Source organism: Calidris pugnax, unplaced genomic scaffold, assembly GCF_001431845.1.
Source record: "Calidris pugnax isolate Ruff unplaced genomic scaffold, ASM143184v1 scaffold103, whole genome shotgun sequence".
NCBI lineage: Eukaryota > Metazoa > Chordata > Aves > Charadriiformes > Scolopacidae > Calidris > Calidris pugnax.
In genome coordinates, this window is record NW_015090990.1 from 1,149,284 (window position 1) to 1,173,377 (window position 24,094).

A 24,094-nucleotide genomic window follows, 5' to 3' on the forward strand; every position below is an offset into this window, starting at 1 on the left:
AGACTTTAATGGTTGTGGAGAAAAATGTAAATTATGTCCTGGTTACATTAACATATCTCCATGGAGAAGTGAAGAACTTTTTGCAGTGATATGACTATAAACATGGGCCAAACAAAACAAGGCACAACTTGCAGGTTACCACATGCAGCATTTTTTGAAAAAGATTAGACTTTCTTCCAGGTCCACACACTTCTTGCACCCTTTCTATGATAAAAAGGCAACGTTTGCTCTTCAGACATCAAGCAGCCCCATAGGAGCACAGCAAAACCTGGCCACTATACGTGAATTTGAGAAGCTGGATATAAGAACAGACAGAAGCAAGACCACCACTGGGTGTACCTTGGTAGCTTCCCACATCCCATCTCTAAAGACAAGATTTCTACAGCATCCTCTTGTGAGCTACATTTGCTTGCTAAGGAGCTCCAGTGCTAGTGGAGGAAGCTCTTTTCTCTAATTTTTACTCTGCTCTGGATTTGTCCTACCAACGCTGAAACATTCTCATCCTTCCTGATACTATAAGGAGTAGACAGATCCATCTGAATTTCTCTGTCACTTTTTTACTGCATATATACATCAGTGTGAATACACAGGACACATTAAATATCTGTTACCAGAGGAGACATGGGCCTGCAATAAGCTCTCTCTCAAGTGCTGTGCTGTATGGGAGCTTTAAGGTTGTAACTTTTATAGAACTTCTACGAGGGGATTACCATTTTAATGCTCTTACTGGATGTGCTTTGCTTAATTGCCATTAGAATGGTTGGTATTAAGCCAACCTGAGCTAAGGAGCTAAAGTACTTTAACGTAGATGTCTAGTAAGTGCAAATAAAATTAAAAAGAGAGTATGTGATTTGAACTGAAAAGGGAGTTTGGGGTTTTTTTCAATTCTGTTTGGAGATAAACAGAAAAGTTTAACTTTAAAAATCTGTATTTTGTTTAGGTTATGTAATCCTTTAAAACACCATTTTCTTCTTTTTTTTTTTTAATTTGTTACTTAGATTTTTCATTTCAAAATACAGAATACGTTCAGTTTTTAAAGATCCTTATTATTTTTCTCCTAAAATAGTTTCCCAAATTTCAGGAACATTTTCTCCTTCTCCCTCTTATCATTAAGGATTATCATATGATTATTTTTTGACAAGCTGACTTTTAGTGTGTCTCTCCATCTCTGATTTTCCCTAGACCCAAGTGCAATTCAACTTCCCAAAAGAAGGAGAAACCATGTGAATGAAACTGTTAATCCCTTCAAACATTGGAAAACATATTTTCTCTTATTTACTTTATAGCATTCTATAATGGTACAGAAATATTTTGCTGACACTGTATATCAGAATAAAATGTGAACTGCTGAAATTATGTAGCAATCCTCATCTAATTAAATTAATTTGATAATGCTCTTTTATCCTTACTGTATGACAAAGTGTGAAAAGTCTTGAACAGACCATGATTTTAATTGAATGAGACTGAATTTTATCTTCTCAGAATTAATGACAAAGTGCTTGCTAGCTAGGATAGCAAGAGGATTGGGCCCAGTGCATTTTAATTTTGTAGATATTTTTAATTTGCATGATTTACCTTATGTTTGGAGCACAGTCCATTTACTTATCCGAAAGATCAAGTGATGGTTGTTGTATGACACCATTATTGTCCTTATAATAATTTAGTATATAAATGGAAGCCAAATTATTCTGTCTCTTGTCCAGATTGACAGATGAGAAACTGCTCCTTAATTTTGAAAGAACAGCCTTGATGTGTTTCATTATCTAATGGGAGACGGTGATGGCTTTTTCAGCAGAATGTGTCAGAATGATGGGTTCATGCTGATGACCCTTTGGGATAAGAGATGCCAGCTCTGGCAGGGCACTGCACACTTACTGGCAAATGTTAAAATAGGTAATGACTTTTTTTTTTTTAATCCAGAAAGGCCTCAGTGTGATGCATCTGATATTGTAACACAGGCCAGAGAGCAGCTTGAGCAATTAACGTATTTTTAACATGAAGTTTTCAGAAGTTGGTTAGACTTGTTTTTACACATGCAGCTGCAGTGAACCAGTTCTAACTATAGCTTGTAAATTAAATCAGTATGCTAAGGTTAATAGATTAATGATTTTCTCATGAATGCAATGTGTTGGCAAGGCACAAACATAAACCAAAGGGCAAGGAGGACATACCACAGTTGCATAAACAATGGAGAAGTTAAGACTTCATTAGCTCTTCCATACTAAATGTATGGTAAGAAAAGTCTTGCATCAGTGATGACAATAGGGACATATTAAGAACTGCTTTTACAGTCAAGAGGAATGATGACTGCAGAAGAGCATACAAAGAACAAAAAATACCCCTGGGAAAGGAATAGTTACAATAAATAAATTTTACATACATAATATTAAAAAAAAATAAAAATTGCAGACATTATAGCAAAGTATTTTAGCAATTGCAAAAGCTTCCTGGTGGACTTTGTAATGTCTCAATCCTTTCAGAAGTTTATAATGTCTTACCGAACCAAATCAAATACCTTGCTATCACCTTCAGTGGAAGCAATTAGATCAGTGATAACTGTTTTTGAAACCCCACCTTAATTCTTTAGATAAAAAGGCAATCTTCCTTTAAAATTACAACTTTTTTTAAAATAAGGAAAAATCAATATGGTATGTTGTGTTAGGTCAATTGATACAAACCAAAAAATAGACAATAATTTACTAGACTTGGTATTACTGAGTAAATTGTGTTTAATTTTTCTCCCATTATACTTAAAGCTCTTTTATAAATATATGAATGTATGAAAGAACAGTCAATATAGAGGCAAAATCCTTCTCTGAATTACATTTATATCTGGCCTGAATCATGAACTGGATGTTACTCAGTTTGAACATCTCCAATGTTTACTGGAAGTGCACAGACAGATAGTACTAATATTTAAGACAAAACCATTAAACGTTTAGTAGTTGAATTCTAAAGGCACATTTCAGCCTGCAGACTGCTTACACTTCCTGCAACAACATGGTCAATATTTGGGGTGGTTCTTCAAAGTACATCCATGGGTATGCCTCCATTTCCTCACCTGGAAAAGTTCCACTAGCAGCAGTGTTTTTCAGAAAGTGGTTGGTTGAAGCTGATTAAAGATGAATTCTTGTGGTGTGTTTCCTGCGAACACACCTAGGAAAGCACACCTTGGAAAGCCCTAAGAAGGAAATGACTGCCCTAAGGAGCTTGGCTCATCATTCACAGGCATTGAATGAATTTCAAGCACTTCTTCTGCAATGAACAGGCACGTCAAGAGACATGCCCAAGAAAGCACTTATAGACCTACTTGAATGTAGTTTAGCAGCCAGGGCTTTGTCTGAGATTGTAACCACAAGCAGGCAGCAATGGAGCATCATGATAAGGGATGGGTTAGGTTGCTAAGAATTGAAAACACAAGGTTGTGGGTAGGAAAATCCTGAAAGGCAGGAGCAGGAGCAGTGCTGCCTGACTGGTGTTGAGTGGCTTTGAAAACTGTGTTGTAAAAGCTGCTTATCTCACATACTCATTCAACTTGACTCACCCACTCCAAAACAGCAGTATCACCCACAGCTGCAAGGAAATCGTGACAACGTGAGCTGTAATCTCAGGCTTTTCTTTCTATATTCAGTGCACTTGTCCAGCTTTAGTTTGCAGCTTTATCTTAGGAAATGAGAGAGACACTGAGAAGTTTGGGTAAGGTCTACGTTATCTCATCAAATTGTCCTGTGGATTACACAGCAGAGATTTGGTATTTCATACCAGTAGATTAGATCTATCCTGTAGGATGATTCCCATGCATTCATATCAAGTGTGACAAATGGGGATCCCTTTGCAGGTAGTTTTCCTTCCATGCCTTTTCCATGTGTACATCCATAACAAACAAGCATGTTTTAAATTGCTTACTGCAATTGCTTACTTAAATTGCTAACTGCAGTGCTGACTGCAAAAGCACGAAGGGTGCAAGTACCAGATTTTTTTTCTGGAAACTCCTTTAGCAGGCAAAAATGATGCCTGAAAAAATTAGAAAGCTTGAACCTCTCTGCAAGTTTATCCCGTGTGTCACTGACAGTAGCCACAGAAGCACATTAAGGTATTGTTTTCTGCAAGTAGCAGGCTCTAAAATCTGTGCTTTCTATGCTGGATGGGAGAAAGTGTTTTGGGAAAAAATACGCCCCTTCCAATCACTATGTAAGTTGAATGGCTTGTCAGTTTTGATGGCTTAAAATGGTTACACTTCTAAAGTACCTCACTGAGAAGTCTTGCAGCTTTACCAGGATTCTCATAACACTTAATGTTTTCCTTAAAGGCCTGGGTTTTGATGGCACAGTATCATGCCAAAACCTCAGTTTTCATCTACAAAAAAAAGGTCTTTGGTGTTGTACAAAAGGGCTGGGAAGTAAGACCTGAATGTAGCTCAGGTGTGAAAGAAAGGGCAAAAAAAAGAAGCTTTAAATTATTTTAAAGCCGGTGTCATAAATTTTGAGCAGCCAGTGACTTATGGCTTTTAGTGGCTCAGATCTGTAATTTAAAGAAGAAAAGAAGCCATTACAACTTCCAGGAGAAGTGTATAGCAAAACAAGGAGAGTGTTGAACCTCAAACAAACATTTTCACCGCTGGACCTGCCTCTTCAAAGAAGCGCTGCTCAGCCAAAATGGAATGGGATCAGTTTAAACTAGAAAAAAGCTATCAAAATTAATAAAAGTCAAGTTTTAGTGGAAAATCATACCTGGTGGGGACGGTTGAACAAATTTAGCAACAAATTTAGCAGGAAAAACTCACCCCTGGCTACATAACATAAAAGCTGTTGTACTGGCTTTTCACCTTTGAAGCACAAAGCCAGATATCTGCTGCAGTATTTAAGTCAGGAATATTCCTATGGCTTTCAGAGACTGCTGCCCTCTCAGGATGATTTGGTTGATGAGAACGAGACAGGTAGCAATTGTTGTTCTATTGCAAAATTCCTTATCTGTAAGTTTATGGACAGAACTGGAATTGGATCAATTTCAGGTCACAACACAAAGGCATTTCTTTCCCTTCATTCTGGCTTTTAAGAAACATACCTTCCAACGACAGGCAATTTGATTTGTATGTTCTGTTCTTGATTTAGCCAACTCATTCTGATGGCCAGAGATTTTAAGAAAAACAAGGTTTCCCACAATATTTTGATTTCTACATGTCATGGTAACCAATGGCACCAAATAACAAAACGTCTAAACACTTTTGGGACCAGATTGTAGCTCTGGACAAGGGCCAGTATAGCAGTAAGAGGAAGCTTTGCAAGGACAATTTAGCAGCAGATAACACAAAAGATGTCCTTGAAACAAAGGAAAATAACCAAAACAGGTGCAACAGCGGTTACTAAAACACAGAACCTCTGAGTGCTCTGCATGCGAAGAAGAGCAGAATAAAGAAGGTACGAGAAAGGCAAAGCCTGCAGCCATTGCTCAGCTAAAAATTCCTCCAGTATGTTGGATATATTTTCTGCCTCAGAAAGTGAAGATTCAGTCCTGCAGTACTGCAGGGTATTTCTCATGTAGACTGAGCTGAAGTTAAAGAACAAATGCTGAGGTTCCTGGCCTAGCATGGATTCCCAAGTTCCCAAGTGGATGTTGTCCCATGTGGCTGTTGTCTCACCCCTGCTCTGGGAAGGTGGCCTCATTTCATGAGCACATGCCTTGCATTTCCCTCAGTCATGTTTCATGAAGGATGATGCTGCTTGAGTCTTGAATGACACTGATACCTTCCTCCCTGCCTAGCAATGTTGTGATATTGCCATGAGTCACATAGCTATTTTTGGACATAGTGAAATTTCGGGGACTGTGGGACAGGCACTGAGGGTCCCTCTGTCTGCTCCATCATCTTTGCTCTAAAAATTATCTAGGGAGCAAACCCTGGAAACTTCTTGTCATTGGTGGTGTCTGCAGTGTCCTGGCACTCTGCATGATGCAGCAAAAGGCCAGCTGGGAGGATAGGAAGCACATTCTGTGGTAAAAAGTCGACCCACAAAGAGGTCAGACTCTTGTGCTTGTAGTAAAATGGGAACTGTGATGAGTGAAGCCACATCACGCTGTTAGCAGGTTGCTGAACAGCACAGCATCTTCAGCTTAACAGATCAGTGCCGACTACATGGTAGCTCAAGATGGGTCCAGTATTCTTCTGAAAACTTAGAAAGTATAGCATGGAAATAACTTATATACATCATGATGATACTGTAATCCATTATCAAAAAGCACTTTGGTGGCAAGTACTAGAGATAAGGCACCTGCTTGTTATCTGAATCTGAGAGGCACCTGGGAATGACAGAAAAGAAGCAGAGAGTTACTCACATACCTTTTTATAATTAAATGGATAATGATTTGATCTGGAATTAATGTTTGGAAGCAAGCTGTGTGGCTAGGGAAGCACTTTAGAATTCACACCTTGAAGTATGTGATTGCTGTAGAGGAGCCTGCTTTTTTGGCATGCAGCATGTATTTGGACTATAAAGAAATACAGAACAGTTTAACCTTGAAACAATTAATCTCTTCTGAGGCACATGGGTTTTGAATGGACGTAGACATAATTAGAGTTTTTAAATTATACAAGACATGCTCAATCTTTCCATCAGTGTGTAGCTGGAAGAAAATGTGGGAAGGATCTGTGGGCAAGAGGAAAGGACTCTTACTTTCCATAAAAAGCATCTCCTATGTTTGGAAAGAGAAGGATCCTTTAAATCTCAGTTCTCCTCTGTTTATTGCAATTTGATATAAGAGACCAGACATGAGTAAGGAGAAAGCTGCTGATAGTGTCTTATCCTTGCATCATCTATCACAGATTTAGCAAGAGGAGGTCCAGATATCAGCCATAGTGCCACTGTGGAATTTATAGAAGGACTTGGAATTACTGTATTTACCTTTTCCAGAGAACTTTTCTATCCACTATATTTACCAAAGGGAAATTTTAAAAAGCCATCACATAAAGCTACTTGCTATTTGGAAATCAATATAATTTAAAATTGTATAAATAGTACAATAATAAACAAAGGAGTGTCCTATCATAAACCTAGCCTGGAACAACTCTAGGAGTTCATCACCTTCTCAGACATCTACACAATTCAGGTCTAAGTGGGTTGATACCAATAGCATGAAATGAGCAGAAAACAAGATCAAAATTGTACCCTGATCAGCTACAGAGAAACTAGCGAATAAATGCTTGTCTATATGAATTTATTTTCACTTAAAGTTTATATCAGATAAAGAGAGAAAAATCCTCACTGGTTTTTAGGATTATTTTTTTTTCCTCTCCCTTTTAAGACACTTTGGCTATTTATCAGTTGTTTTTGACATTTTTAGTAAGTGCTATAATTAAGATCAAAATGTAATTCAAATTCTAACTGCTCTTTCAGCAGCTTACAACTTTTCAAACCAATTTCTTTCTTCTTAAAAGAACATGGTCAGGTACTTCTCGTTTGCATTTAAATAGCAAAGTTATCTTTTTTTTATAAATTATAATCCAGTAAAATACATAATTTAATTTATCAGCACCTAATTTGGGTTTACTATGAGTGACAACTACGTTTATACCCCACACATAACAGGCTTGCTTTGATTCCAAATGCAGGTTTAAAAGAAAACAAATGCTGAGATTAAAAGCAGGATATTGCAGATAAATAAATACTAATTGAAATCAATAGAGCCAGATTAATTTACATCAGATCAAGACCCAGACCATACAGACCATACTCTGAAGAGCCATAAATGGGAAAATAAATAGGTACCAACATTTTTTCCCCAAAACTGCCTTTCTGAGAGTAATCACAGTACCTGAACGCTCTTAATTTAATCATTCACTGGAGGATGTTACAGGTAAGTGCTCATAATAAACAGTAGGTGTTTCCCTGAGGGCCATGATAGTTTGCATAATGTGCTAGCTATTTATTTTCCAGTGTTATGGTGACAGAAAACTGTTACAGTACGGCTAATTCTAATGAGATATTTTGTAAATGTCTTTTCCTAACGAGAGATCTTGTTTAAGTTCTGAGTTTCAGAGGTTAAAATAATACAGCACCACCAGTACAGTCACTGCTGTTACATATGATCCAATTCCTTTTTTCTTTAATTAACTTTTGTATGTTCTAATCTATTTATAGATGGAGACATCGAGAGCCCCACAGCTGGAGCAGATGTGGCTGTTATTGGAGGTGAGTAGCAGACCGTATTAAGCAGCACGATTAGAATTAAAATAGCAAGTTGGTTATGTCTTGCATTTTGCAAAACCCATACTTTGCTGACAAGACAACAGGAGCGGCACAATTAGAGTTAATTAGGCCAGTGGGAAATCTGCTCCCAGAGGAGCTATTGGCAAGATAACGAGATGAGATAATGAGCATAAACCATATAGTGAGTAGTACCACCCCCATCCATTTCCTTATTTTAAGACAAAATACCTCAGAGTCCAGCAGCAAAGTCAACCTCTGATTCTTCATTATTCGCTGGGCCAAGGTTGTCATTTAATATAAAACTGGTGTAGCACCTTTGATTTGAGCCATGCCAGCTCATACCAGCTCACCCTTTATTTTTACAGAAGATACTGCGGTGCATTTCCTGGTGTTCCATTAAAGCTTTCTCATGCATTTAAACTAAATACAGTTGTCAGAATAAATGAGCAAAGTTATGTTCACAGAGAGAACCTGCCTTTTTATTTTTATTGTGTTTGTTCATTTCCATGCTAACGCACTAATTTCAGTCATTCACAAGGGGCTATACCAATCATTAGTGCAAATTGGTGAGGTTCTGCTATATTTCCCTCAGGTCCCATCTCCTGTAACTTTAATTTCAGCTTTCTATGAACAAGTAGCAGGTAAATTGATTTGTACTTCGTCCCTTAGGCTTATTAATATTGTGCTACATCCAAAGCCTATTAAAGCCTCTTGTGTCAAGGGATATACCAGTGAGGTCCTAAAAATTGATGAAGCCCCCACTGCAACTATGATATTATTGTAAACCTAAAGTTCCTTGTATAAGCAATATAATTTCTGCTAGTGGTAACTTCACTTTCCAGAACCAGGCACCGTAAAATTTTTGGGATAACATTGCAGGCATATTTTTTAAGACAGAGTTATCATTTTTATTTACCCTGCTAATGTTCTGTCTTTTCCCCCGTTTTCATGCCAATAGGGTATCTCCACTTGGTTTACTGGTGCTGATAAATCTAAAGCTTTGGAGATGCCCACTCCTGCCACAGATCTTGAACAAAGGGGACAGAAGAGAGATACTGTCTGCATACCCCTCATTGTGTCTGCAGAATAGTAGGCATTTCCAGGGAGCGATTCTTCTGACCAAATACAGGAATTCAGTTCTAGAAGTGGAATCACTTGCACACACCCCATCCATTGACACTAGGGAAGTCATAAAATCATAGAATACCAGGTTGGAAGGGATCTGAAGGATCATCTGGTCCACCAACCTTTCTTGGCAAAAGCATCGTCTAGACAAGATGGCCCAGCACCTTGTTCAGCTGAATCTTGAAAGTGTCTGATGCTGGGGAAAGCACAGGGGGAGTAATTCAGATGGAGCCTCCTGAACTATAGATGCCTACAATGAGTCAGATTAATTTCTACTTACTGCATCCTCACAGCAGCTTCACACTCCACATAGGGGATTTTCCTAGGAATGTCCTGTTCTGGTGTTTTTTATTGTGTGCTTCTTTAATGTTTCTTGTACTCTTGGAGTCATGTGAATATAGAAGCAGGTCAGTATCATGTACTTGTACAGAATCACAGCTAAAAAGTTTATAAGCATATCCCAGTTGTATCCAAAAAGTGTTAAAAACATCACCCAAGTTAAATGAACTTGAAAATATTTCATGTTTTTAGGATTCTTAACTTAACAATATCATCTGGAGGGAAGGGGATACAGTTTGTAGATTTTAACAGTGGACTTCTCAGAGGTTCCTCTCTTTTATGAAACTCTATTTTTAATGCTAGAAAAGGGGGAAAAGGAAAGGGCTCTAGGAAGCAAGGAACCACAATGTTCTCTGCATAACCACCCCTGGAACTTGGATTATTTACTTTCCTTCACTAGGAGTGCTTCCATTCGCCATTTAGTCCCATGCGTATTTGGATTATCTACAGAAATTTTTGTCCGGTCAATAAAATGCTAGCCTTAGTCCAGGAGACAGGAAAAATCTACTCAGAATCCCTTCCTCTTCCCAGGTGTTACTTTTACATTCATTACAACCAGACTTTCTTAATTAGAACACAGCATGAAATCACAGCTTGCAAATACAGAGCGGTACTGCAGTTGCATGGATCCTACTATTTGTTGAATGTCTCCTAAGAAATATTTGGTGCCCTCAACTCCTGAAATTGAGTACACTTACGGAGGCAGGGCCAGGTTGCCTCCAAACTCCCCTGGGTATATGTTACTAGAAGCTTGAAAGAAATCTATTTGTTTTCATTTATGTTCTCTAATTTCTCCTCATTTTGTAATGACCTTTTAACTCCAATGAGTTCAACCAAATCAAACCATTGATTTGAAAGAAAGCTAGTGAGACTTTGACCTGCATTCCTGCAGTATCTATACATCATCTTTTTTTTTTGTAGTGTCAGACTGTTCTCATTCTGGCCACTGCACCATGCCCACTGCAACATGCAAACATCTTATGATGCATGAACTATCAAGTAATTCAAGTTGCGATGTCTGGCTGTGAGATACTGATCACATTTTTTTACTGACAATACATTTAACTGGTCTCTTTCCTCTAGGTGTGATTGCTGCAGTGGTATTTGTCCTCATTTGCCTGCTGGTGGTGATGGTCCGGTACATGTATAGGCATAAGGGCACCTACCACACCAACGAGGCAAAAGGAACTGAGTTTGCCGAAAGTGCAGATGCCGCTTTGAAAAATGACCCCGCTCTCCAGGAAGCAGTGGATGAGAGCAAAAAGGAATATTTCATCTGAAAGGCAAAGATTTCCATGGAGGCTTCCCCAAGGGAATCAATCAGAAATGCTACATCAAGAGAAGTGCTAAGAGATGGATAATATGAGGACACAGGCAAGCATCCTGAATGAAAAGTATTTCTTTACTTTTGTTGTCACTGGGTTGTTTCTTTTCCTCTACCGGTGAAGAACTAAATGGCAGATACTTGCCTGTTGATTTTATTAGCAACACAGCTGGTCACAGTTGAAATCAATATCAGATAAGAAGAAACAAAATCTCTGTATGAGTGATACACCAAAACCAGATAAAGATAGCAAATGTCAAGCCTTGACATTTGGTGAAAATAGCAGATACCAATGAAAAACATCCTCTTAGAGTTAATGATGCATCCTATGCTGGTATGATACAGATCTACCTGAAATTGAATTTCAAATGGTCACAGAACAAATATTAAACTAGAGAAAGCTGATGTAGCTGTAACAAAAATAGCTTTGTAGCGCAGATATCTACCCCTTCCCCATAAATGTGCTGTTTTATTGGCACAGGGGAGTTTGTTTTGTTTGTTTGGGGATTTAGATTGGGATTTTTTTTTAATTTTTTGAATTTTATATATATAAAAGTCAAAGACACTTCAAAGAAATAAAACCGTTGGAAAACATGGAAAATGTGAAATGATGATTTATTTCTAACTTGCTCTGCATGGCAACTTGAGAACTGCAAATTGTTGGACTTTACAGTGTAGTATATAATAGCCAGTAGACTTACAAATATGATTCCAATTAGTTGGTAGGTTCCCTGCATGCATGCATACAAAGTAGACAGATATTAAAACTAAAGCATCTTGGTTTCAACAGGCCTTTTTAAACAGCGGAGCTCAGCTAGATTTTTTCAAGTAAGATTTTTTTGCCTGAGTATTTATTTATTTATTTTGCATTGGAAAATTTTCTTGAACACCCACCAGCAGAATTTTGGATTTTTGCAGGGAGAGGAATTCAGTTCAGGTGCAGATACTGATAAATACATTACAATAAAATGCAACAATAAGACTGCCAGTATGAAGAAGCTTGCTCATCCACATCCCTCTGGCTTGTATTGATGACTTCCTCTCTATAGCATTTACGTTGTGCTAGGTAAGAGATTACACAGACCATTGATGCTTTATTATAAATAAATAAATAGATTAGTCATGGTGGGTCACATGAAACCATCTTCTTCCTCGCCTAAGAATCGGTGGTGAAGAGTTTCTTTACCCCAGTAAGTTGGTTTCCTAATTGAAACCCACAATTAGCTCCGGAAATAGGATAATTGTTCTCTGCACCTGCTTATCCCCAGCTGTGATGGTGCCCTGGACTACTGAGAGAAAAACACAATAACAAATAAGACACTGATGAGATCTGCTCAACTCAATATGTTTTTTCCTGTGTTTTCATCTGTGCATGTGTGTGTGTATATATATATGTATATATATAAAGTCATCTACAACTGTGCTTTCAAGACATTGTTGCTGGTCACTTGTGCTCACTTCTTGGTGCTTAAGCTTGGAAATCTCCTGAACTCCAGTATTCATTATTGATATTGGCCACAAAAGTGCTGTAAGAGAAGACAGATCTGAAAAAGAAAAGACTCTGAGGACCTAAGCATAGAAACCGGATATTTTTGTCTTTTCAATCACAGTCTCAGTCTTCTCTCAGTAACTGAAGGAGACAGCCGCTGAATTATTCTTAAAATCCTGATAGTTTTGATTTAGAATCTTAAATCACAGCATGTTTGCATTTTAACCAAAGAATATCAAAATTGTGCCCAATTTAATAAATGCTTAAGATATTTTTTGTAGCATACCATTGCACAAAGATATTGTATTCTGTTGCTGTTGCAGTATAAAATGCACAAAACCCACCACTAGCAGAGCTCAAATGTTTTGATATGCACCTCACTGTTTCCTTCTAAGATACACTACTATTTTAATCTTTTCACTACTTTTGCAAAAGGAACCTGTTTTATTTTTCTAAGACAAGTGTTGGAAAAATTCACTAATCTTAGCTGTAATACTGAGTTTGTAAAACTGAAGACCCCTGACTCCCCAGTTCAATAAAAATGTAAATATTTCCTCTAAGGAGAGAGTAAATGGGTGACTTGAGCTCTGCTGCATCTCCCACACAAAGTGTGGGAACACAAAAAAACTTTCCTTGGGTGCTAGGAGGACCTTGAGAGGGCTACCAGTCTTTTGTCCCCCTTCATATGCTCAGAACCAAAAATGCAAGTTTGGCTGTTAAATAAAATTGACTTCAGAGGAAAGTGTGAAGGACATGGGGAAGAAATTTCTGTCTCCCTCCCCAGTCATGAAAATTTGGTTTTTGCAACTTCAACCTGCTGATTATAATTAGACAACTGTCTCATACCTGATACACAAGAGAACCTGAATTAGTGTATCTTTTGGGGTGTGTGTGAGTCTTTTAATTGTGGGGTGGACTAAGACTAACTGTCTACATTGAAACTACAGAGGCTGGGTTTTCTGGTGGTACAACACGAGTTCAGCAGAGCCCAGCCAATTCTTACCAGTTCAGTCAACACCAGACTTCGTGTCATTGCTTCCCCTAACTCTGAACTTAATGCAACTGGTGGTCTGTGACTATATTCCTTCTTAGTAGCTTAATTAAATCTCTTTATCCCATTTTCCCTATTCATCTAGGCTGACAAACAGCCCAAGTGTACAGCAACAGCTTCCCTATCAGTAATGAGCCACTTTGAATATTTTCAGAGCAGTGACTCTGGCAAGAGCTATGGCTTCTGTTAGTTTATTTTTTTGTACAGTGTCCTTTGAGGTTCCAGGTCTTTGTCTGTTTAGAAATTACTCAAGCATGCTGAACAGAGAGAAGAGATGGTTTGTAGAGATTTTCTTTTTATTTGTTTTTTTCAGGACAAATTTTGCTTTGTAATGAGGACAGCTCATGACAGCTCAGACTCTAACGGCCTGATTCTCTGATTTTTTATTCATACAATAACTGTAGCTTCTTGAGTCATTCAGGTTAGCTGTAAAAAGAGTGCATTACAAACTTCCTATAACTTTTAGGACTAATTATCAAAACATCCTTCTGCAAGCAGCATGCTGTGCTAAAACAAACAGTGGGTGCAATGCCGAGAGGTCTCGGTTGGCAGCCATAGCTTTTCATCACCGATGATGAAATTATTTTTACAATTTGCTTCCTGAATAGACAATTAAGGGAACAGTTTCTTTTCCCCCCCTCATACTTTTATCCCAGGTCCCTCCACTGCTGTGGTCTGTTGTTCTGCAGGTCTCTGGTGCTCCATCTCCCCACCCATGACTGTCATTCTTGTCTGCAGTCCCCCAGACTCCCAGCTGGATCCCCACTGTTCCCTATGGTGAAGGGATGGCCATTTGATTTATGTATTTATTTATTTATTTTTATCAGTGAAAATACTCTCTGCCTGCCAAGAACCAATTTTCAAATGTTTTAGCTTTTGACTTCCAATATTGTGTCAAATTTGATCAAACCTGCCCAACCTGACCTGAGATTGATTTACAGAGTGATCACATGTGCCATGTTTTCACAGAAAACAAGTGTGAAAATATTACTTCAGTCTCTCTAGTTAATTAAATTTATTGCTATAAATCTCTAGTGTTCACCAAAGGAGCAGAATGACAATCCCTCAAGAAACTCAGTGTTGTCCTGACGCTTAATGCCCTGTGAAAGCTTGTTGAATCCCACTTTGCATAGAAAGCCACTGGCCCACATTTAGAAGCATAAATTCCAATGATGTACAGGAAAGCTGTACATCAAAATGACCAATATTTGCTGGAGTCGGAAGAGAGAGGATAAATATGATCTTGTAGGAACACAAGATATCTTTTAAGGATATATGGAAATGACAAGGGTTAAACATAATATTTCTGATTACACTGATGAGCTTTAAGAGTGGGTCCACAAAGCTTTCAAATTCTCTCCCTGAAAAAAATATCATTTGCAGAAGGAAACATCTCCTTTTAAAAGAAAATCTCCTTTTAAACCATCTCTTCTTGTCAGGCTTTGAAAACAGGCTTCACAGATTCAATATTCTACCATTCTGTCTTAACATCTGGGACTCAATTTCTTCTAATTTTGGGGGGATTTCTGTACAGCCCTCCCCTGCACAAAAATGACAACTTGCCAATGTCAGCCCCTGTAGCAGCATTACAGCTCAGCAGAGCAATCTTTGTCCAGAAGTGGGCAGTCCCAAATATGTATCTGGTTACCCATTACTGGACCTGGTAGACATTTTTTTCTGAGGCTTGGCCTCTATCAGGTTTTCCTGAGGTCCAATGTGTTGCACATTAATGCAGTCCTGAGAACTATTTAATCAGCCGCTAGTCCAGATAACTCTATATGATTTCTTTTTTCTTTTTAGAACAACAGGACCAAATCATTTCGGGTACTATTAAAAATAGTACCATAGGATCCCTTAGAAAGTTGACATAGATTTTTCTTTTAAATCAAATCTAGGGATCACTGGGGGAACACCAGGAAACTAAAAATAAAAAGGATTGTTCCCTTTCAGCAAGGAACACAGACAAGGTGCTATAGAATAAGGAGAATAGCACCACTAGCTACAACCTGCAAGGATTCCTTACAGAATAAAGGAAACACAGAGTCCAGATGTAAATCACAAAAAAGATACAGAGGGGGAGGAGGTAATTAGATGCTAATAGAGATGGAGAGCAGGTTTTCGTCAAACAAAATAGATATTGCTCTTTGAAGAAATCAAAGTGTATTTGCTGAAGGTAACTGCTGACAACAAATTTCTTTGAATTATATGAGGTGTTTGAATTCCTTGCATGTGTCAGTCTAATCAAAAAATGCTGGTAAATACATACCAAAAGAGTACTCACGTTAAATGTATTAAGAGCTGTTTATTGCATTTTCTAAAATCTCTCAGTTCTTCATATAAAAAGGCTTTCTGTGTTTAGAAAATGTGGAAGCTTCACATCAGCAGTTCATATAATACAGAAAACTAAAGAACCCCTTAACAAGGAATGAACACACATCTGATGTCTGGAAATTCAGGTAGTTAATAAAGGAAGCTAGCAATATCAAAGAAAAACATACACGGTAAAAATTCCAACCATATTACAAAGAAATGAAATGTTTGTAGCAGTAGAGTTCCTTCTCTAGTTCAAGATGGCAATATTGTCAGTGACTAGAAATAAGGAATTCTTATTCTACACAACTGTTCCCCTTGTGGTTGGGATAAAATCCCACTGAATTCATTGGGACAAGGTTTTTTCTGACTGTATTTATCTTTCTGGCAAAAAATTGTATTCTCACCCATGTCAGAAAGAAACACACTAAATTAAAGTAAAAATATTTGTAAGTGCTGATCTTTCAGCATAACCTCTTGCCTTCACACCATTTTTCAGTTGTTTCAAACTGTATATATGAAGGAAAGTATCTGATACATTGTATTAAAGTCTATTTGAATTGCAGCATTGCTATGACACGAATAGAGAATACAGAGCATTCGAAGCTTACTGCTGATTGTATGTTAAAGCTGACTATAATGTTTGTATTTACCAAAGCTATTAATATACTGCTGGTGTAAATCTACAATATTTTGAATTGGGAAAAAAAAAAGAAGAAAAAAATAACTTTATAATTAAAGTTGTCATTTTCAGCATTTAAAAGACTGTCCTCATTTTTGTTCTCTTCTAAAATACCATGAACTTTTAGAATTGCCAATTATGTTGTTTTCATAAGAATGTTGATCAAAAAGAAGTGGTAGGCTGGAATTTTTTTTAACAGAGCATGCAAACCCTAAAAGATGTACTGCTGCTGTTTGCATTAAAAAAGCAAGACAAGCTTTTGATCGATCTAAGGAGGAGTCAAACTTCAAATAAGAAATCAAACAATTCTCTCTGAAGGAACATTACCCTGTGGATGCCAATGTGGACCTGGTTTATTATGTAAGGCATGGTATTCTTAAAAATTCTAGGCAGCCTTATAAACATCTAGTGGGTATTTACTGATGGGTGGCCTGACTTTCACCTAACTGCTACCAAATGTGAATACTACTTTTTTCATCATGCTTTGCATACAGTTTCTCTTTTATCTTAAGAAATCCTTAGTTAAAGAATATGCAGAGGTTATGCCTAGCATAATATGTATTGTAATCTTCACACTGACACCCCTTTTTTAGAGATCACTGCTGTCAGTGGGAAAACAAAAAAGAACAGTAGGTCTTTAAGTGATATATTATTGTGTCAAAATGATGCCTCAAAATGGTGAAAGGCTGGAAGGTACCAGAGGGAGACTGAATCATCTCAGTTCATATATCTACAAGTGGAGAAGTTGTGGTAAAAACAGGTCTTCCAGTGCACCATTCATGTGCCATAGGACTGTTGGGAGGCCAGCAATAGCCAAATGGTTCATTAGCAATGTTCTTGCTGGGATGACAAGCAGAGACATAAGACTGCTGAAGACTATGCAATGGATCTTCCACATTATGGAAATTTGACCTAGACTTCATACCACATCTGATAATGGGATTCAACTTTATTGGAAGTGCTTCAGCAGCTCAAATCTGTGATGGCTTTTACTGTTACCAGTGGCAGTGCCTGGCATGTAACTCCAGGGAGATCGGTCATAGGCTATTTGCCAAGAAATAATGAAAGTTGGGACCAAATTCACTCTTTACAGATGACCAGTAGTTGACCAGTTTACAGCACAAACAAAGAACTGAGTAAAGAAAAAAATACGAAATAAAGGGAAGTACATGAAAAGAAGAGTTTTCAGCAGTATGTGCCATCACATAGCAACAACTTACACATATATGTGCTTTGCGTCACACCTCTGCTATCATTGGTGCTGAACCTAAAGCCTCAGTACAGGATATTTTGACTATATCGAGAAAGAAAAGTGTCAAGACTTTGCAGTAATGAACCTGCTCCCCAGCAAAGATTTTGATTAACATTTCCATAACATTTTTTTTTTTAAAAAAAGGCATAACACCTAACCTTTTGCAGCCAGTCTTCCTAGGACTACAGGTTGAGAGGTTTCCTAATTTCTGATGTTTGGCTAACAGCCAGGAAGACATGAGTGATTACTCAGTTTCCAGTATCTCGGAAAGAAAGTATCTAATCTCCCTGAGGGATTGGTAGCAGATTCACTTGAAAGCCCTTCTCAATGTGACATATGGATATGCTGATAAAATGCAACTCAACACCAAATTCTTGGTTAGTGGGAACAATCATCTTTATTCATTTTAACACCTAATGGAGTGATCAATAGCATTTTAATAAAGCCCGCTGTAAGTCATATTTAACTCAAATAAGATTTTATATTGTATTTCGATTAAATTACACTTTCTGTCATTCTTTACTGTCAATTTCTGGTTGCCTCTCCATTCATAAATTTTTGTTTCACAAATGCATGTGTGACCCTCAGGGCTCTGCATACCTTTTCTAATATTCCTGTAATGTTATGCATAAATACAGCCTTGTGCTCAGAAATCCTTCTATAGAGCTGAAATATCTCCATTCCCTTCTGTTCAGCAGCAGCACAACTTACCTACCAGAACAGAAGTTGAAAAATCAGAGAGATTATTACATTTCTCCGTTTTCTGATAAAGGGATAAAGACCGTTGTTCCATGAAGGGAGCTCAGGACTCTCTCAGTCTTTCTTCTTGCATGACATGAGTGATGCTTCTGACACCGGGACGTAAGAAAGCAGAATGAAAAATGAAAGGCACAGCGCAGAATCAGGAACGAGCTTATTCCTCTGAACAGCAAGGTGCTGAACACTTGCCAAAAGTTAAGCCACAAGAATTAGTCATAGAAACTTGGGCCCAGCCCCCAAAGAATTATTTATCTTAGTCTTTGCATTGAATATCTCTTCCCCCAAAAAACATCTGGCATCTGTGTTTAAGTTTAGCCAGATTTCTTATCTCTGCAGCTTCACTGACTGCAATGAAAAATGAATTACAGGCCCAAGGAGAAGAGCAAATAGTTCAGGATCAGATTACTTTAAACCTTATCTGACCTACCAAGTCAGCTTACTCACTGTTCCACTTGGAGGTACAAGTTACATAGACCTTGAAAGCCTGTCCCAATTTTTTCATTTTGCCCCAACCCTCTAGTGCAGATTTTGTCCTCTCCTACCGTAGCATCAGGAAGTTTCATATTAGGTTCTGGCTGACCTTTTCATAGATCCATTCTTCAGGGGAGGGAGAGGATTGTTGTTGGTTTGGTTGAGGGCGGGGTCCATGCAAAAAGCTTACAACTTGACAAAACAGTTTTGTCAAACCCCATTAAGTAAGGCATTTTGGTAAGGAAGGTAGTGGCATAGTTGTGAGTGAAGGTCACATTCCTAAAGAAGGTCAGCCTCCCTACCCAAAGCAGGGGAACACTGAAGATTTAAAAGAAATCATTACCAGAATATTGTTCTGACATGGACCAAACGATGCCTTTTCTATAAACCAATTTCTTGGCCAAAGTTGAATTATTTTTGAAAAAAATTCACCTCAGCGCCTCATAATTGTCTCCTCTCTGCAATAAAGAATAAATAACCAGTCTGAGGAAAAAGCATTTTTAATCAAACAGATGAACAAGAGGTCATTATTCACCAAAACAATTTATTTTCCAGAAGTTATGTGTTGTACAGTAAAATTTGTTAACATTGCACACAGGCAAAATAATATTTTTGTTTCATCTTCCCTCTGTAGTAACATTCATGGAATGTATTTGTGTCATTTTATCTAATAATCATTTTTCTTGTGCAGCATCTTCCCAGGTCTTGCTCTCACTCTCTACGTGCATTGGGTTAAGGCAGAGCTGGGAAAATATATATAATCATTCATTGCCTAGCTCTGAGTCCAGGCAGGAGTTCACACCTTCCAAGGGCTCTGTTTTGTTTTATTGGTATTATTATGGAAAATTAAACCCCTGAGAAAATGCTATACAGTTTCTTAAAATTGTATATTTAACATGTATCTCTCTAGTCACTATCCAGACTATCAGCAAGAACATAACCTTATTTTTCATTTGGTAACAATCTTCCAACATTTTCCATTGTTATCTTCTCCACCTTGTTGCTGTGAGTGCAAGTTTAAGACTGTATTTCTTCATTCTTAACCCTCAGCTAATGTTCCTTATACTCTCAGCCAATATTCTTCCAGAAAGCCTGAGAAAATTACAGTACCATCTATCAGCGCAAGGCTGCATAACGATGCAGTTGGATCACGATACATTCTGCTGATAGTAGTCAGTTTTGGGGATGCTCGTTTCATTTTCGTTGGCATAGTCAAAGCTGACTTTGGCTTTCCTAAATGAAGTTGGTTCTGAAGAAAACCCTTTGGATTCTGCAAGTAACCAAAAACCTCCTGTATCTCGAGTAAAGCTCAATGATCCCTAACAATAACATGTTTGTTGCTCTATTAACTTTCACAAAGGTGAAGACTTCTGCAGTATGCATGCTGGTACCTTAAAATCCATTGGTCATAAGTGTGAATTACATCTAAAAGCAGAAGCTTCTCCAGATCTAGCTAAACAACTCAAAACTTCCAGCTGAGACCAAGCACTTAATACACAAGTGGGCATTGGTGTAAGAATGGAGTGGGAGACCTTATAAAAAATACAAATTACTTGCTACAGGTCTCTGTCATGATCATCACGATACATACTCAACGAGTATCCCTTTTCAATAAAACACAAATTTTAGTTCTCTCTGCCCCAACAACATATCGCCATGAAAATTTTGTCCTATTGCAGCTAGAAATAATTTTTAGGAGGCTCCCTTCAGTTATACAGTGTCTTATAGGCAATGCAAGGGCACCACAAGCCTTCGATGAGTTAAGGAGCAGAAAAATTACTTCCCCAAAAGAGGAGTTATATTTGCCCATTACATTTTATTTCCTTAGCAGAGCCCATCGGAATAAAAATGACGCATTTCCTGAGAATTATAAAGAAAAGAATGAGTATTTGGAATACCCATTTGCAGCAAATTAACAATGAAATAGTTAAGTGTTCTCTTATTTTTCTAACACTTTCTGGAGTAACAAGGAGCCGGCACTGCCATTAAAAGTATTTCCCGTATGAAAAATCCACTATTAGTTAAAAGGAGTTGACATGCATTGTCAGTACTGCAGAGTTCAGGAGATAAGGCCCCTTGCCAAGGTGAACAATTCTCTAAAGGTATCAGCTGGTAAACACTTGGGTCCATAAGATTGACTGACTTTCAAGCGCATCAGGATTGTTGTGATTTCTGATGTCCTTCCAGTTAAGGACAGCAGAATGGAGAAAGTCTGCAAAGAAATCTCCGATGATAAAGTAACCTGCTCAGTTGATATAGGATGAGTGGTGGACATTGTCACCTGTTTTTCCCCAAGGGTTTCGATACAGTTCCCCATGGCCTCCTCCTAGAGAAACCGATGTGTTACAGCCTAGACAAGTGGTCTGTGCAGTGAGTAGAAAACTGGATAACATGTCATACCCAGAGGGTGGTAGTAAATAGCTCTTTTTCAAACTGGCAGCCTGCCACAAGTGGGGTCCCCCAGGGATCACTATTGGGTGCAACGTTTTTTAATAACTTCATAAGTGATGCGGATGCTGGAATCAAGTGTACGCTGATGAAGTTCACTGATGATACCAAATGTAGTGGGGAAGTGGACACTTTGAAAGGGAGAGCCACCCTGCAGGAAGACCTGGATAGGCTGGAAGAGTGGGCTAACAAGAATCTTATGAAGTTCAGCAAGGACAAGTGTAAGGTCTTGCACCTGGGAAAACATAATCCAGGAATGCAGCCCAGACTGGGATCTACCTAGATGAAGAGCAGCTCTTTGGAAAGAGACCTAGCGTGGTGGACAACAAGCTCACTTTATTAAAGTGTGGGGGTTTGTGGGTTTCTTTTTAACAGGAGTCTAGCTTAGCTGGTGAAATTCCTGATAGGAGAAAAATGAAGATACATAGCCTTCTGCTCCAGAAGGGCATACACAGCAGAACATTTACATGCCCATTCCATTGTCATGTCAGTGGCTGCTGCAGCTGCTAAACTAATCTAATCAAAATAGTATTTCTACCTACAGTCAACACCTGAATGTAAAAAACAAAACAAACAAACAAACAAACAAACCCAAAAAAAACCCCAGAAATAAAGACAACCAGTCTCTGCCTATATGATTCTGCTTGTGTTTTCTAGGTTTTTACTGATAGTGAGTGAAACAACAGTACATCTCACATGCTTTCTCTGAATGACGTACCCTGGCTGCACAGCACCTTGCTGACACAACCTTGCAAACCACAGAATGTCATATTCCAGTTAACGAGGTAATCAGACAAGATAGCGCTACAAATTTTATTTCTTAAAGTCTTTGCTAAGCCCATATAGAGAAAGTTAAGTTTTGCACCACTGTACCCATTAACACAGTGGGAACAAGATCAGGGAATGATTTGTATCCCCTGGTGTGTATGTCCTAATTTTAGATGGTTCATTTGATAGAGACACAAGGAAATGCTTCACTTAGCTTCATAAAAAGAAGAAGTGTCTAGAGTCACCCTGGCCACCCCAAACTTGCACAGCTTTTTGTGGCTGTGGCTCCGATTCAGGGCAGCTCCTTTATCCCACCATTACAAGTAGCTCCACTGTCTCACGTCTCTCAGATCTGTGTGCAGCCTCAGTAACTTCCACATCAATATCTGCGTCCAGCTTGTGAGAGCCATCAGCTATCACTTGTGATTGAACCAGCAAAAACAGACTTTTCAATAACTTTAACAATGGCTGAAAGAGGCTACAGATGCCTGGCAGAGTCCAAAAATTGCAACAGCATCTGGATCAGATGCTGTAAAACCAGAGCAACCCGTGAGCTTGAAATGCTGTGTTCATGGGTGAACACACAAACACATGGACCTGGGAAGGCAGATGAGCTCTGCCATGGTACCTTGGAAACCATGGAAAGTGAGCTTATATTGCCTAATACCTGTGTTGCATAAATGCAGCTATATACTTGTGATTCAAGACCAGCCTGGCCACAAACACATGCTGAATTAACCCAGCACCTATCTGTGGTTGTTCAAATTCAGTTACAACATACTGAGAGAAATGTCTTTTGACAGCTGAGTCAGATAGGAGTAGGAATTGATGGTAGTCACTCACTGTGAAGTTCAAGCCGTGGATCTCACAAATATTTTATCTCCATGTAGCACAGAAAGCCTCTTCCTTGAAATTCTTGAAAACCTGCTTTGCCTGAAAAGGCAAAGACCAGGCAGGATTTCCTTGTAAAAGGCTGTTTTCTTGTTGTTTGGACCCTTGGTTTCAGCTCAGCCCAGAGCCAGCTGGTATAAATTAGGAGATCCCTTGACTCTGGTGTAGCTACTTTGACTTAAAAAAACCTAAGCAACATAAATTGGTCAGGAATCTGATACATGAACAAGTTGAAAATTGAGATCTGGATGAGGAATACTTATGAGAAGGCTTCAATCCAAGACTTAAGACTGAGTATATTTTTTGTTAGGTTTCCAAAAGCAATTCATGTTGCAATAGGTAAATTGGAGAATTTAAATGACCTCAAACACAGCAAACAAACATCTTTGAAAGCAGAGGGATCTGATCCTTTCTACATTATATTGGCAGAGTCTTAATTTTGCAGAACTGATGGCTTTTGTTTTATCTCCTCAGCACAGTTAATCTGACAATGTGCTACTGTAATTATAAGCCAAAGCAAACTTGCATACATTCCCAGGAGAGTATATTTTTTTAACAGAAAAAAGACGAAATATGCTATTGTGCACTAATAACTACATTAAACAAATTTCTCAGGATTTTAGGAGGGGGAACTGAAATGATGGGCAAGAATTATCTTCTTCAAACATCTGGGAGCCGAGCACAGCTGTCTCTCTATTGGAGCTTGGCACTCAGCGTGCTATGAGACATACTTGAGTACATAAGAGAGGCTCTTATGAAGCTGAATCGTTTGGGCAATTAACACTCAAAGCAATTTTCACACAAGTCCTTGATATATGAAATTTGAGTTTTCTGTAAGTGACAGGCAGGCTTCTGTATGCAGACAGCTCCAGCCTTGCTGTAGCACTTCAAGGTTTATGAAGGGGAAAATGCTTTCAAAGACAGAAGGTGCTTTAAACAACTTTTTCTGCTCATTTGAAAAGGAAGATTTACTGACAGTTTTAC

The 24,094-nt window shown here is 38.3% G+C and overlaps 1 protein-coding gene across 1 annotated transcript in view; it reads left to right on the forward strand.

Moving 5' to 3' along the window:
• Nucleotides 1-12,419, forward strand: part of GYPC (glycophorin C (Gerbich blood group)) — a 31,240-nt gene extending 18,821 nt beyond the window's left edge. Inside the window, exons 2-3 of the mRNA XM_014954664.1 lie at nt 8,133-8,183; nt 10,749-12,419. Of these exons, the coding sequence (XP_014810150.1) occupies nt 8,133-8,183; nt 10,749-10,945 (248 nt within the window). The 3' untranslated portion in view covers nt 10,946-12,419. The remainder of the gene's footprint in view (nt 1-8,132; nt 8,184-10,748) is intronic.
• The last annotated feature ends 11,675 nt before the right edge of the window (nt 12,420-24,094 follow it).